We start from the raw sequence: 14,719 nt of genomic DNA, 5'->3' as shown, positions 1-14,719 counted from the left end.
GGTGTCATGTCTTCATGGTGTCATGTTATGGTGTCATGTCTTCATGGTGTCATGTTATGGTGTCATGTCCTCATGGTGTCATGTCTTCATGGTGTCATGTCTTCATGGTGTCATGTCTTCATGGTGTCATGTCTTCATGGTGTCATGTCCTCATGGTGTCATGTTATGGTGTCATGTCTTCATGGTGTCATGTCCTCATGGTGTCATGTCCTCATGGTGTCATGTTATGGTGTCATGTCTTCATGGTGTCATGTCCTCATGGTGTCATGTCTTCATGGTGTCATGGTGTCATGTCTTCATGGTGTCATGTTATGGTGTCCTCATGGTGTCATGTTATGGTGTCATGTCTTCATGGTGTCATGTCCTCATGGTGTCATGTCTTCATGGTGTCATGTCTTCATGGTGTCATGTTATGGTGTCATGTCTTCATGGTGTCATGTTATGGTGTCATGTCCTCATGGTGTCATGTCTTCATGGTGTCATGTCTTCATGGTGTCATGTTATGGTGTCATGTCCTCATGGTGTCATGTCCTCATGGTGTCATGTTATGGTGTCATGTTATGGTGTCATGTCCTCATGTCCTCATGGTGTCATGTTATGGTGTCATGTCTTCATGGTGTCATGTTATGGTGTCATGTCCTCATGGTGTCATGCAATGGTGTCATGTCCTCATGGTGTCATGTCCTCATGGTGTCATGCTATGGTGTCATGTCCTCATGGTGTCATGTCTTCATGGTGTTATGCTATGGTGTCATGTCCTCATGGTGTCATGTCCTCATGGTGTCATGTCATCATGGTGTCATGTCTTCATGGTGTCATGTCCTCATGGTGTCATGTCTTCATGGTGTCATGTCTTCATGGTGTCATGTCTTCATGGTGTCATGTCCTCATGGTGTCATGTTATGGTGTCATGTCCTCATGGAGTCATGTTATGGTGTCATGTCCTCATGGTGTCATGTTATGGTGTCATGTCCTCATGGTGTCATGTTATGGTGTCATGTCCTCATGGTGTCATGTTATGGTGTCATGTCCTCATGGTGTCATGTTATGGTGTCATGTCCTCATGGTGTCATGTTATGGTGTCATGTCCTCATGGTGTCATGTTATGGTGTCATGTCCTCATGGTGTCATGTCCTCATGGTGTCATGTTATGGTGTCATGTCCTCATGGTGTCATGTCTTCATGGTGTCATGTCCTCATGGTGTCATGCTATGGTGTCATGTCCTCATGGTGTCATGCTATGGTGTCATGTCCTCATGGTGTCATGTCTTCATGGTGTCATGTCCTCATGGTGTCATGCTATGGTGTCATGTCCTCATGGTGTCATGTCCTCATGGTGTCATGTCATCATGGTGTCATGTCTTCATGGTGTCATGTCCTCATGGTGTCATGTCTTCATGGTGTCATGTCTTCATGGTGTCATGTGACATGGTGTCATGTCTTCATGGTGTCATGTTATGGTGTCATGTCCTCATGGTGTCATGTTATGGTGTCATGTCCTCATGGTGTCATGTTATGGTGTCATGTCCTCATGGTGTCATGTTATGGTGTCACGTCCTCATGGTGTCATGTTATGGTGTCATGTCCTCATGGTGTCATGTTATGGTGTCATGTCCTCATGGTGTCATGCTATGGTGTCATGTCTTCATGGTGTCATGTCCTCATGGTGTCATGTCCTCATGGTGTCATGTCTTCATGGTGTCATGTTATGGTGTCATGTCTTCATGGTGTCATGTCCTCATGGTGTCATGTTATGGTGTCATGTCTTCATGGTGTCATGTCCTCATGGTGTCATGTCTTCATGGTGTCATGTCCTCATGGTGTCATGTTATGGTGTCATGTCTTCATGGTGTCATGTTATGGTGTCATGTCCTCATGGTGTCATGTCCTCATGGTGTCATGTCTTCATGGTGTCATGTCCTCATGGTGTCATGTCCTCATGTTGTCATGCTATGGTGTCATGTCCTCATGGTGTCATGTCTTCATGGTGTCATGTCTTCATGGTGTCATGTTATGGTGTCATGTTATGGTGTCATGTCTTCATGGTGTCATGTCCTCATGGTGTCATGTCTTCATGGTGTCATGTTATGGTGTCATGTCCTCATGGTGTCATGTTATGGTGTCATGTCCTCATGGTGTCATGTCTTCATGGTGTCATGTTATGGTGTCATGTCTTCATGGTGTCATGTTATGGTGTCATGTCCTCATGGTGTCATGTTATGGTGTCATGTCCTCATGGTGTCATGTCCTCATGGTGTCATGTCCTCATGGTGTCATGTTATGGTGTCATGTCTTCATGGTGTCATGTTATGGTGTCATGTCTTCATGGTGTCATGTTATGGTGTCATGTCCTCATGGTGTCATGTTATGGTGTCATGTCCTCATGGTGTCATGTCTTCATGGTGTCATGTCCTCATGGTGTCATGTCTTCATGGTGTCATGTCCTCATGGTGTCATGTCCTCATGGTGTCATGTCTTCATGGTGTCATGTCCTCATGGTCATGTCTTCATGGTGTCATGTCTTCATGGTGTCATGTCATCATGGTGTCATGTCTTCATGGTGTCATGTTATGGTGTCATGTCTTCATGGTGTCATGTCCTCATGGTGTCATGTCTTCATGGTGTCATGTTATGGTGTCATGTCTTCATGGTGTCATGTTATGGTGTCATGTCCTCATGGTGTCATGTCTTCATGGTGTCATGTCTTCATGGTGTCATGTCCTCATGGTGTCATGTTATGGTGTCATGTCTTCATGGTGTCATGTCCTCATGGTGTCATGTCCTCATGGTGTCATGTTATGGTGTCATGTCTTCATGGTGTCATGTCCTCATGGTGTCATGTCTTCATGGTGTCATGTCTTCATGGTGTCATGTTATGGTGTCCTCATGGTGTCATGTTATGGTGTCATGTCTTCATGGTGTCATGTCCTCATGGTGTCATGTCTTCATGGTGTCATGTTATGGTGTCATGTCTTCATGGTGTCATGTTATGGTGTCATGTCCTCATGGTGTCATGTCTTCATGGTGTCATGTCTTCATGGTGTCATGTTATGGTGTCATGTCCTCATGGTGTCATGTCCTCATGGTGTCATGTTATGGTGTCATGTTATGGTGTCATGTCCTCATGTCCTCATGGTGTCATGTTATGGTGTCATGTCTTCATGGTGTCATGTTATGGTGTCATGTCCTCATGGTGTCATGCAATGGTGTCATGTCCTCATGGTGTCATGTCCTCATGGTGTCATGCTATGGTGTCATGTCCTCATGGTGTCATGTCTTCATGGTGTCATGTCCTCATGGTGTTATGCTATGGTGTCATGTCCTCATGGTGTCATGTCCTCATGGTGTCATGTCATCATGGTGTCATGTCTTCATGGTGTCATGTCCTCATGGTGTCATGTCTTCATGGTGTCATGTCTTCATGGTGTCATGTCCTCATGGTGTCATGTTATGGTGTCATGTCCTCATGGAGTCATGTTATGGTGTCATGTCCTCATGGTGTCATGTTATGGTGTCATGTCCTCATGGTGTCATGTTATGGTGTCATGTCCTCATGGTTATGTCATGTTCATGGTGTCATGTTATGGTGTCATGTCCTCATGGTGTCATGTTATGGTGTCATGTCCTCATGGTGTCATGTCTTCATGGTGTCATGTCCTCATGGTGTCATGATATGGTGTCATGTCCTCATGGTGTCATGTCCTCATGGTGTCATGTCCTCATGGTGTCATGTCTTCATGGTGTCATGTCCTCATGGTGTCATGTCCTCATGGTGTCATGTCCTCATGGTGTCATGTCATCATGGTGTCATGTCTTCATGGTGTCATGTCCTCATGGTGTCATGTCTTCATGGTGTCATGTCTTCATGGTGTCATGTGACATGGTGTCATGTCTTCATGGTGTCATGTTATGGTGTCATGTCCTCATGGTGTCATGTTATGGTGTCATGTCCTCATGGTGTCATGTCCTCATGGTGTCATGTTATGGTGTCATGTCCTCATGGTGTCATGTTATGGTGTCACGTCCTCATGGTGTCATGTTATGGTGTCATGTCCTCATGGTGTCATGTCCTCATGGTGTCATGTTATGGTGTCATGTCCTCATGGTGTCATGTCCTCATGGTGTCATGTCTTCATGGTGTCATGTTATGGTGTCATGTCTTCATGGTGTCATGTTATGGTGTCATGTTATGGTGTCATGTCTTCATGGTGTCATGTCCTCATGGTGTCATGTTATGGTGTCATCATGGTGTCATGTCTTCATGGTGTCATGTCCTCATGGTGTCATGTCCTCATGGTGTCATGTTATGGTGTCATGTCTTCATGGTGTCATGTCATCATGGTGTCATGTCCTCATGGTGTCATGTTATGGTGTCATCATGGTGTCATGTCTTCATGGTGTCATGTCCTCATGGTGTCATGTCTTCATGGTGTCATGTCATCATGGTGTCATGTCCTCATGGTGTCATATTATGGTGTCATGTCCTCATGGTGTCATGTTATGGTGTCATGTCATGGTGTCATGTCCTCATGGTGTCATGTCCTCATGGTGTCATGTCCTCATGGTGTCATGTTATGGTGTCATGTCCTCATGGTGTCATGTTATGGTGTCATGTCCTCATGGTGTCATGTCCTCATGGTGTCATGTCCTCATGGTGTCATGTTATGGTGTCATGTCTTCATGGTGTCATCATGGTGTCATGTCCTCATGGTGTCATGTCTTCATGGTGTCATGTTATGGTGTCATGTCTTCATGGTGTCATGTCCTCATGGTGTCATGTTATGGTGTCATGTCTTCATGGTGTCATGTTATGGTGTCATCGTGGTGTCATGTCCTCATGGTGTCATGTCTTCATGGTGTCATGTTATGGTGTCATGTCCTCATGGTGTCATGTCCTCATGGTGTCATGTCTTCATGGTGTCATGTTATGGTGTCATGTCTTCATGGTGTCATGTTATGGTGTCATGTCCTCATGGTGTCATGTCCTCATGGTGTCATGTTATGGTGTCATGTCCTCATGGTGTCATGTCCTCATGGTGTCATGTCCTCATGGTGTCATGTCCTCATGGTGTCATGTCTTCATGGTGTCATGTTATGGTGTCATGTTATGGTGTCATGTCCTCATGGTGTCATGTTATGGTGTCATGTCCTCATGGTGTCATGTCCTCATGGTGTCATGTTATGGTGTCATGTTATGGTGTCACGTCATCCTATGTTACAGTATGTGATTTATTTTTCAGATGTTATTTTATATTAACTCAATGTGATATTGTCTAACTTTATCTAATGTTATGTTGTAATGTGATGCTCTTTCACCTCCAGGGCGTTACAGATGGACTGGACAGCACTGACTGAGGAGCTGTGGGACGGGCCAAACACTGCAGATACACCCAGAGCCAACTGGTCACACACTGGGGAGGAGGGGAGAGGAGGAGGGGGAGAAGAGGGGGGGGTGGGGGTGAGGGGAGGAGGGGGGAGGGGGAGAGGAGGGGATTAAGGGAGAGGAGATGTGAGGGGAGGAGGGGATTAGGGAGAGGAGATGGGAGGGGGTGAGGGGAGGAGGGATTAGGGAGAGGAGAGGGGAGGGGTGAGGGGAGGAGGGAGAGGAGATGGGAGGGGGTGAGGGGAGGAGGGGATTAGGGGAGAAGAGATGGGAGGGGTGAGTGGAGGAGGGGATTAGGGGAGAAGAGATGGGAGGGGTGAGTGGAGGAGGGGATTAGGGGGAGAGGGGAGGAGATGGGAGGGGGTGAGGGGATGAGGGGATTAGGGGAGAGGAGAGGGGAGGGGGTGAGAGGATGAGAGGAGAGTGGAGGAAGAGAGAAGAGGGAGAGGGGAGAGGAGGAGAATGAGGAGAATGAGGGAGGAGAGGGGGTGAGGGGGAGGAGAAGGGAGGAGAGGTGAGGGGATGAGGGGAGAGGAGAGGAGGGGAGAGGAGGAGAAGGGAGGAGAGGTGAGGGGGATGAGGGGAGGAGTGGGGGTGAGGGGAGGAGAGGTGAGGGGGTGAGGGGATGAGAGGAGAGTGGAGGAAGAGAGAAGAGGGGGAGCGGAGAGGAGGAGAATGAGGAAAGGAGGAGGAGAGGTGAGGGGTGAGGGGGGGGAGAGAGGAGGGGAGAGGAGGAGAAGGGAGGAGAGGTGAGGGGGAGGGGATGAGGATGAGGGGAGGAGAGGGAAGGAAAGTAGAGGAGAGGAAGGAAAGTAGAGGGGAGGGAGGAAAGGAGAGTGGAGGATTGGAGAGGGAAGTGGGAGAAAGGAGAGGGGAGGGAGGAAATGAGAGGGGAGGGGAGGAAAGGAGAGGGAAGGAAAGGAGAGGGGAGGGGTGGAAAGGAGAGGGGAGGGAAGGAAAGGAGAGGGAAGGGAAGGAAAGGAGAGGGAGGGGAGGAAAGGAGAGGGAAGGAAAGGAGAGGGGAGGGAAGGAAAGTAGAGGGGAGGAAAGGGGAGGAAAGGAGAGGGAAGGAAAGGAGAGGGAAGGAAGGAAAGTAGAGGGGAGGGGAGGAAAGGAGAGGGGGGGAGGAAAGGAGAGGGAGGGAAGGAAAGTAGAGGGGAGGGAAGGAAAAGGAAAGGAGAGGGGGAGGAAAGTAGAGGGGAGGGAAGGAAAGGAGAGGGCAGGGGAGGAAAGGAGAGGGCAGGGGAGGAAAGGAGAGGGGAGGAAAGGAGAGGGAAGGAAAGGAGAGGGAGGAAAGGAGAGGGGAGGGAAGGAAAGTAGAGGGGAGGGAAGGAGAGGGGAGGGGAGGAAAGGAGAGGGGAGGGAAGGAAAGTAGAGGGGAGGGAAGGAAAGGAGAGGGGAGGATTGGAGAGGGAAGGAAAGTAGAGGGGAGGGGAGGAAAGGAGAGGGAGGGAAGGAAAGTAGAGGGGAGGGAAGGAAAGGAGATGGGAGGGGAGGAAAGGAGAGGGAGGATTGGAGGGAAGGAAAGTAGAGGGGAGGGGAGGAAAGGAGAGGGGAGGGAAGGAAAGGAGAGGGGGAGGATTGGAGAGGGAAGGAAAGTAGAGGGGAGGGGGGAAATGAGAGGGGAGGGGAGGAAAGGAGAGGGGAGGAAAGGAGAGGGAAGGAAAGTAGAGGGGAGGGGAGGAAAGGAGAGGGAAGGGGAGGAAAGGAGAGGGAGGAAGGAAAGTAGAGGGGAGGGAAGGAAAGGAGAGGGGAGGGAGGAAAGGAGAGGGGAGGGAAGGAAAGTAGAGGGGAGGAAAGTAGGGGGAGGGAAGGAAAGGAGAGGGAGGATTGGAGAGGGAAGGAAAGTAGAGGGGAGGGTAGGAAAGGAGAGGGGAGGGAAGGAAAGTAGAGGGGAGGGAAGGAAAGGAGAGGGGAGGGGAGGAAAGGAGAGGGAGGGAAGGAAAGTAGAGGGGAGGGAAGGAAAGGAGAGGGGAGGATTGGAGAGGGAAGGAAAGTAGAGGGGAGGGGAGGAAAGGAGAGGGGAGGAAGGAAAGGAGAGGGGAGGATTGGAGAGGGAAGGAAAGTAGAGGGGAGGGGGAAATGAGAGGGGAGGGTAGGAAAGGAGAGGGAAGGAAAGGAGAGGGGATGAAAGGAGAGGGGAGGAAAGGGGAGGGAGGGAAGGAAAGGGGAGGAAAGGAGAGGGGAGGAAAGGAGAGGGGAGGGGAGGAAAGGGGAGGGAAGGAAAGGAGAGGGGAGGGAGGGAGGAAAGGAGAGGGAAGGAAAGGAGAGGGGATGAAAGGAGAGGGGAGGAAAGGGGAGGGGAGGGAAGGAAAGGAGAGGGGAGGAAAGGAGAGGGGACGGGGAGGAAAGGAGAGGGGAGGGGAGGGAAGGAAAGGAGAGGGGAAGAAAGGAGAGGGGAGGGAGGAAAGGAAAGGAGAGGGGAGGGGAGGAAAGGAGAGGGAAGGAAAGGAGAGGGGAGGAAAGGAGAGGGGATGAAAGGAGAGGGAAGGAAAGGAGAGGGAGGGGGAGGAGGAAAGGAGAGGGGAGGGGAGGAAAGGAGAGGGGAGGAAAGGAGAGGAGAGGGAAGGAAAGGAGAGGGGAGGAAAGGAGAGGGGAGGGGAGGGAAGGAAAGTAGAGGGGAGGGAGGAAAGGATAGGAGAGGGGAGGGAAGGAAAGGAGAGGGAGGGGAGGAAAGGAGGGGGAGGGAAGGAAAGTAGAGGGGAGGATTGGAGAGGGAAGGAAAGTAGAGGGGAGGGGGAAATGAGAGGGGGGGAGGAAAGGAGAGGGGAGGAAAGGAGAGGGAAGGAAAGTAGAGGGGAGGGGAGGGGAGGAAAGGAGAGGGAAGGAGGAAAGGAGAGGGGAGGGAGGAAAGGAGAGGGGGGAAGGAAAGGAGAGGGGAGGATTGGAGAGGGAAGGAAAGTAGAGGGGAGGGGGAAATGAGAGGGGAGGGGAGGAAAGGAGAGGGGAGGAAAGGAGAGGGGAGGGGAGGGAAGGAAAGGAGAGGGGAAGAAAGGAGAGGGGGGAGGAAAGGAAAGGAGAGGGGAGGGGAGGAAAGGAGAGGGAAGGAAAGGAGAGGGGAGGAAAGAGAGGGGATGAAAGGAGAGGGAAGGAAAGGAGAGGGGAGGGGAGGAGGAAAGGAGAGGGAGGGAGGAAAGGAGAGGGGAGGAAAGGAGAGGAGAGGGAAGGAAAGGAGAGGGGAGGAAAGGAGAGGGGAGGGGAGGGAAGGAAAGTAGAGGGGAGGGGAGGAAAGGATAGGAGAGGGGAGGGAAGGAAAGGAGAGGGAGGGGAGGAAAGGAGGGGGAGGGAAGGAAAGTAGAGGGGAGGATTGGAGAGGGAAGGAAAGTAGAGGGGAGGGGGAAATGAGAGGGGAGGGGAGGAAAGGAGAGGGGAGGAAAGGAGAGGGAAGGAAAGTAGAGGGGAGGGAGGGAGGAAAGGAGAGGGAAGGGGAGGAAAGGAGAGGGGAGGGGAGGAAAGGAGAGGGGAGGGAAGGAAAGGAGAGGGGAGGATTGGAGAGGGAAGGAAAGTAGAGGGGAGGGGGAAATGAGAGGGAGGGGAGGAAAGGAGAGGGGAGGAAAGGAGAGGGAAGGAAAGTAGAGGGGAGGGGAGGAAAGGAGAGGGAAGGGGAGGAAAGGAGAGGGAGGGAAGGAAAGTAGAGGGGAGGGAAGGAAAGGAGAGGGGAGGGGAGGAAAGGAGAGGGGAGGGAAGGAAAGTAGAGGGGAGGGAAGGAAAGTAGAGGGGAGGGAAGGAAAGGAGAGGGGAGGATTGGAGAGGGAAGGAAAGTAGAGGGGAGGGGAGGAAAGGAGAGGGGAGGGAAGGAAAGTAGAGGGGAGGGAAGGAAAGGAGAGGAGGGGAGGAAAGGAGAGGGGAGGGAAGGAAAGTAGAGGGGAGGGAAGGAAAGGAGAGGGGAGGATTGGAGAGGGAAGGAAAGTAGAGGGGAGGGGAGGAAAGGAGAGGGAGGGAAGGAAAGGAGAGGGGAGGATTGGAGAGGGAAGGAAAGTAGAGGGGAGGGGGGAAATGAGAGGGGAGGGAGGAAAGGAGAGGGAAGGAAAGGAGAGGGGATGAAAGGAGAGGGGATGAAAGGAGAGGGAGGAAAGGGGAGGGGAGGGAAGGAAAGGAGAGGGGAGGAAAGGAGAGGGGAGGAAAGGAGAGGGAGGGGAGGAAAGGGGAGGGAGGGAAGGAAAGGAGAGGGAGGGAGGGGAGGAAAGGAGAGGGAAGGAAAGGAGAGGGGATGAAAGGAGAGGGGAGGAAAGGGGAGGGGAGGGAAGGAAAGGAGAGGGAGGAAAGGAGAGGGGACGGGAGGAAAGGAGAGGGGAGGGGAGGGAAGGAAAGGAGAGGGGAAGAAAGGAGAGGGAGGGGAGGAAAGGAGAGGGGAGGGGAGGAAAGGAGAGGGAAGGAAAGGAGAGGGGAGGAAAGGAGAGGGGATGAAAGGAGAGGGAAGGAAAGGAGAGGGGAGGGGAGGAGGAAAGGAGAGGGGAGGGAGGAAAGGAGAGGGGAGGAAAGGAGAGGAGAGGGAAGGAAAGGAGAGGGGAGGAAAGGAGAGGGGAGGGGAGGGAAGGAAAGTAGAGGGAGGGGAGGAAAGGATAGGAGAGGGAGGGAAGGAAAGGAGAGGGGAGGGGAGGAAAGGAGGGGGAGGGAAGGAAAGTAGAGGGGAGGATTGGAGAGGGAAGGAAAGTAGAGGGGAGGGGGAAATGAGAGGGGAGGGGAGGAAAGGAGAGGGAGGAAAGGAGAGGGAGGGAGGAAAGGAGAGGGAAGGGGAGGAAAGGAGAGGGGAGGGGAGGAAAGGAGAGGGAAGGAAAGGAGAGGGGAGGATTGGAGAGGGAAGGAAAGTAGAGGGGAGGGGGGAAATGAGAGGGGAGGGGAGGAAAGGAGAGGGGAGGAAAGGAGAGGGAAGGAAAGTAGAGGGGAGGATTGAGAGGGAAGGAAAGTAGAGGGGAGGGGAGGAAAGGAGAGGGGAGGGAAGGAAAGTAGAGGGGAGGGAAGGAAAGGAGAGGGGAGGGGAGGAAAGGATAGGAGAGGGGAGGGAAGGAAAGGAGAGGGAAGGAAAGGAGAGGGGAGGAAAGGAAAGGGGAGGGGATGAAAGGAGAGGGAAGGAGAGGGAAGGAAAGGAGAGGGGAGGGAAGGAGAGGGGAGGAAAGGAGAGGGGATGAAAGGAGAGGGGAGGGGAGGAAAGGAGAGGGGATGAAAGGAGAGGGAAGGAAAAGAAAAAAGAGAAAATAAAGAGAAAGCAGTATTGATTTTGGGTGCATTTAGAATAGACAATACTAATCTGATGTAAAACTATTCCATCACCCCTGGTGTTACCTCTCCTGGAGGCCTCGAAGCTGTCGAAGAGGTTGATTCTCTGGATGTCGTAGGTCAGAGTGGTGTTGGGCATTAAGGTCCGGTTCCTGTTGATGTTGCTCACTGCAAACTTAAATGCCAACTCCTCTACACTCACCAACTCACTCTCACGAGTCTCAAAGATACCACCTGGAGGGAGGAAATGAAGGAGGGGGGGAGAGGGGAGAAGGGGAGAGAGGAGAAGGGGAGAGAGGGTAGGGGACAAGAGGAGAGAGGAGAGAATGGGAGAGAGGGAGAGAGGGAAGAGAGGGGAGAGAGGGGAGAGGGGGAGAGAGGGAGGGGACAAGGAGAGAGGGGAGTTGGAGAGAGAGGGGAGAGGGGAGAGAGGGAGAGAGGGGAGCGAGGGGAGAGAGAGAGAGAGGGGGAGAGAGGGAGAGGGGAGAGAGGGAGAAGGGGAGAGAGGGGAGAGAGGGGGAGGAGGGGGAGAGAGGGGAGAAGGGGAGAGGGGGAGAGAGGAGAGAGAGAAAGGAGAGAGAGAGAGAGGGGAGAGAGAGAGAGAGAGAGGGGGGAGAGGGGAGAAGGGGAGATGGGAGAGAGGGGGAGAGAGGGGAGAGGGGGGAGATGGCGGTAGAGGGAAAAAGAGAGATAGTGAACTAGTTCACTCGTAATAAATAAATACATACAAACAAAGCCATCACTTGAGTTGGAGATTTAAAAAATAAATAACAGAGGGAAGAAAAGAAAGAGAGAAAAACGAACTGATGAGAAGGAATTAACAAATTAGCAGGGGATGGAGAAAGTTAATTATGCAACGAAGGCAGAAAGCAATTATTTAGTTATTTGTGAAAAACAAGTTGGAAACTGTCACGCCCTGGTCTAAGTATTTTGTGTTTTTCTTCATGTATTGGGTCAGGCCAGGGTGTGGCATGGAGTTTTTGTATTGTGGTGTGTTTTGTCTGGGGGTTTTGGTGTGTATGTTAGTGGGATTGTGGCTTAGTGGGGTTATCTAGTAAAGTCTATGGCTGTCTGGAGTGGTTCTCAATCAGAGGCAGGTGGTTATCGTTGTCTCTGATTGGGAACCATATTTAGGCAGCCATATTCTTTGGTTGTATTGTGGGTGATTGTCCTTAGTGTCCTTGTTCCTGTCTATATAGGTTACATCAGTATAGGCTGTTTCGGTTTTCATGACGTTTATTGTTTTGTAGTAATGGTATTTAGATTCGTGTTACGTTTGTTTATTAAAACATGGATCAAAATCTACACGCTGCAGTTTGGTCCGACTCTCCTTCACCAATAGAAAACCGTTACAGAAACAAAACATGCAGGGTATCGCCTTATCTCATGAATAATGGTTTATGAATAATGGTTTATGTAAATTACACGGCTCTGTCCCAAATTATTCCCTATAGTGCACTACCTTCGACCAGAGCCTTATGGGAAAAGGAGTACACTACCTTCGACCAGAGCCTTATGGGAAAAGGAGTGCACTACCTTCGACCAGAGCCTTATGGGAAAAGTAGTGCACTACCTTCGACCAGAGCCCTATGGGAAAAGTAGTGCACTACCTTCGACCAGAGCCCTATGGGAAAAGTAGTGCACTACCTTCGACCAGAGCCCTATGGGAAAAGTAGTGCACTACCTTCGACCAGAGCCCTATGGGAAAAGTAGTGCACTACCTTCGTCCAGAGCCCTATGGGAAAAGGAGTGCACTGCCTTCGACCAGAACCCAATGGGAAAAGTAGTGCACTACCTTCGACCAGAGCCCTATGGGAAAAGTAGTGCACTACCTTCGACCAGAGCCCTATGGGAAAAGTAGTGCACTACCTTCGACCAGAGCCCTATGGGAAAAGGAGTGCACTACCTTCGACCAGAGCCCTATGGGAAAAGTAGTGCACAACCTTCGACCAGAGCCCTATGGGAAAAGGAGTGCACTACCTTCGACCAGAGCCCTATGGGAAAAGGAGTGCACTACCTTCGACCAGAGCCCTATGGGAAAAGGAGTGCACTACCTTCGACCAGAGCCCTATGGGAAAAGGAGTGCACTACCTTCGACCAGAGCCCTATGGGAAAAGGAGTGCACTACCTTCGACCAGAGCCCTATGGGAAAAGGAGTGCACTACCTTCGACCAGAACCCTATGGGAAAAGGAGTGCACTACCTAGGGAATAGGGTGGTTTTTGGGGATACATGTTGGTTTATGTAAAATGCATGGCTTTGTGCAATGGGGGATTACTTCTCCATGTTATTATGAATGGTTAGATTCAACAGCCTGACCCAGTCACAGGAGGAAAAGTACACTGAGAATGGAATGATTTCACTACTTTATCTGCAATACATGACCTACAATACATGATCTACAATACATGATCTACAATACTTTATCTACCATACTTTATCTACAATACATGATCTACAATACTTTATCTACAATACATGATCTACAATACATGATCTACAATACATTATCTACAATACTTTATCTACAATACATGATCTACAATACATTATCTACAATACATGATCTACAATACATGATCTACAATAAATGATATACAATACATTATCTACAATACATTATCTACAATACTTTATCTACAATACTTTATCTACAATACATGATCTGCAATACATGAAGATATGGAGAGAGAGAGGGGGGAGGGAGGAAGATATGGAGGGAGAGAGGGGGGAGATATGGAGGGAGAGAGGGGGAGGGAGGAAGATATGGAGGGAGAGAGGGGGAGGGAGGAAGATATGGAGGGAGAGAGGGGGAGATATGGAGGGAGAGAGGGGGAGGGAGGAAGATATGGAGGGAGAGAGGGGGAGATATGGAGGGAGAGAGGGGGAGGGAGGAAGATATGGAGGGAGAGAGGGGGAGGGAGGGAGGAAGATATGGAGGGAGAGAGGGAAGGAGGGAGGAAGATATGGAGGGAGAGAGGGGGTATGGAGGGAGAGATGGATGGAGGGATGAGGTTCAACGAGAATGAGGGAGGAAGAGCTGGAGAGAGGGAGGGAGTAAGGAAGGATGGATGACATGGGGGAGGGATGAGGGAGGAAGGAAGGGAGAGATGGAGGGAGGGATGAGGGAGGAAGGAAGGGAGAGATGGAGGGAGGGATGAGGGAGGAAGGAAGGGAGAGATGGAGGGAGGGATGAGGGAGGAAGGAAGGGAGAGATGGAGGGAGGGATGACAGAGAGGAAGGAAGGGAGAGATGGAGGGAGGGATGACAGAGAGGAAGGAATGAAGGGAAAGATGGAGGGAGGGATGAGGGAGGAAGGAAGGGAGAGATGGAGGGAGGGATGAGGGAGGAAGGAAGGGAGAGATGGAGGGAGGGATGAGGGAGGAAGGAAGGGAGAGATGGAGGGAGGGATGACGGAGAGGAAGGAAGGAGAGATGGAGGGAGGGATGACTTGAGAGGAAGGAAGGGAGAGATGGAGGGAGGGATGACGGAGAGGAAGGAAGGGAGAGATGGAGGGAGGGATGAGGGAGAGGAAGACATGACAACAGGGAGTGAGAGATGGAGAGGGATGAGGGAGAATGAGAGAGAGGGAGAAAGATATTGAGGGAGAGATGGGAGATGGAGGGAGAGGTGGATATAATAAAGAGATGTAGCTATAGGCAGGGGTTGGAGAGATGGAGAGATGAAGGCGGGGAGAGATGGTAGGAGGAGAGAGGGAGGCAGGGAGAGATGGAGGGAGGGAGAGAGAGAAGACATGACAACAGAGTGAGAGATGGAGCAAAAGGTGGAGGTAGAGATGGAGAGGGATGAGAGAGAGATGGAGGGAGGTAGACAAGGAGGGAGGGATGGAGATGAGGGAGGGAGAAAGGGAAGCAGGGGGAGATGGAAGCAGGGAGAGATTGAGAGATGGAGGCAAAGAGAGATGGAGGGAGAGATAGAAAGATGGAGGGAGAGATAGAAAGATGGAGGGGGGATGGATGGATGGAGAGATAGAAAGATGGAGGGGGGATGGATGGATGGAGAGATAGAAAGATTGAGGGAGGGATGGATGGAGAAATAGAAAGATGAGGGAGGGAAGGATGGAGAGATAGAAAGATATGGGGAGACAGAAAGATGGAGG

The 14,719-nt window shown here is 51.2% G+C and overlaps 1 protein-coding gene across 3 annotated transcripts in view; it reads right to left on the bottom strand.

Annotated features, from left to right (window-relative positions):
• The window catches only part of grik1a (glutamate receptor, ionotropic, kainate 1a), a 151,764-nt gene that overhangs the window by 112,017 nt on the left and 25,028 nt on the right, over window positions 1–14,719 (bottom strand). For all 3 annotated transcript variants that reach the window (XR_010460040.1, XM_065004980.1, XM_065004979.1), the window contains exons 2-3: window positions 10,667–10,834; window positions 5,317–5,411 (exon numbers count right to left, since the gene is read on the bottom strand). Coding sequence is in view for 2 of the 3 variants with exons in the window: in XM_065004980.1 (XP_064861052.1) it covers window positions 5,317–5,411; window positions 10,667–10,834 (263 nt within the window). In the remaining variant the exon portion in view is untranslated. The remainder of the gene's footprint in view (window positions 1–5,316; window positions 5,412–10,666; window positions 10,835–14,719) is intronic.

The sequence above is a fragment of the Oncorhynchus nerka genome, linkage group LG19 (genome assembly GCF_034236695.1).
Source record: "Oncorhynchus nerka isolate Pitt River linkage group LG19, Oner_Uvic_2.0, whole genome shotgun sequence".
In the NCBI taxonomy this organism is placed as follows: domain Eukaryota; kingdom Metazoa; phylum Chordata; class Actinopteri; order Salmoniformes; family Salmonidae; genus Oncorhynchus; species Oncorhynchus nerka.
The sequence above is the reverse complement of the archived record's forward strand: the minus strand, read 5'-3'. Positions and strand labels throughout refer to the sequence as shown.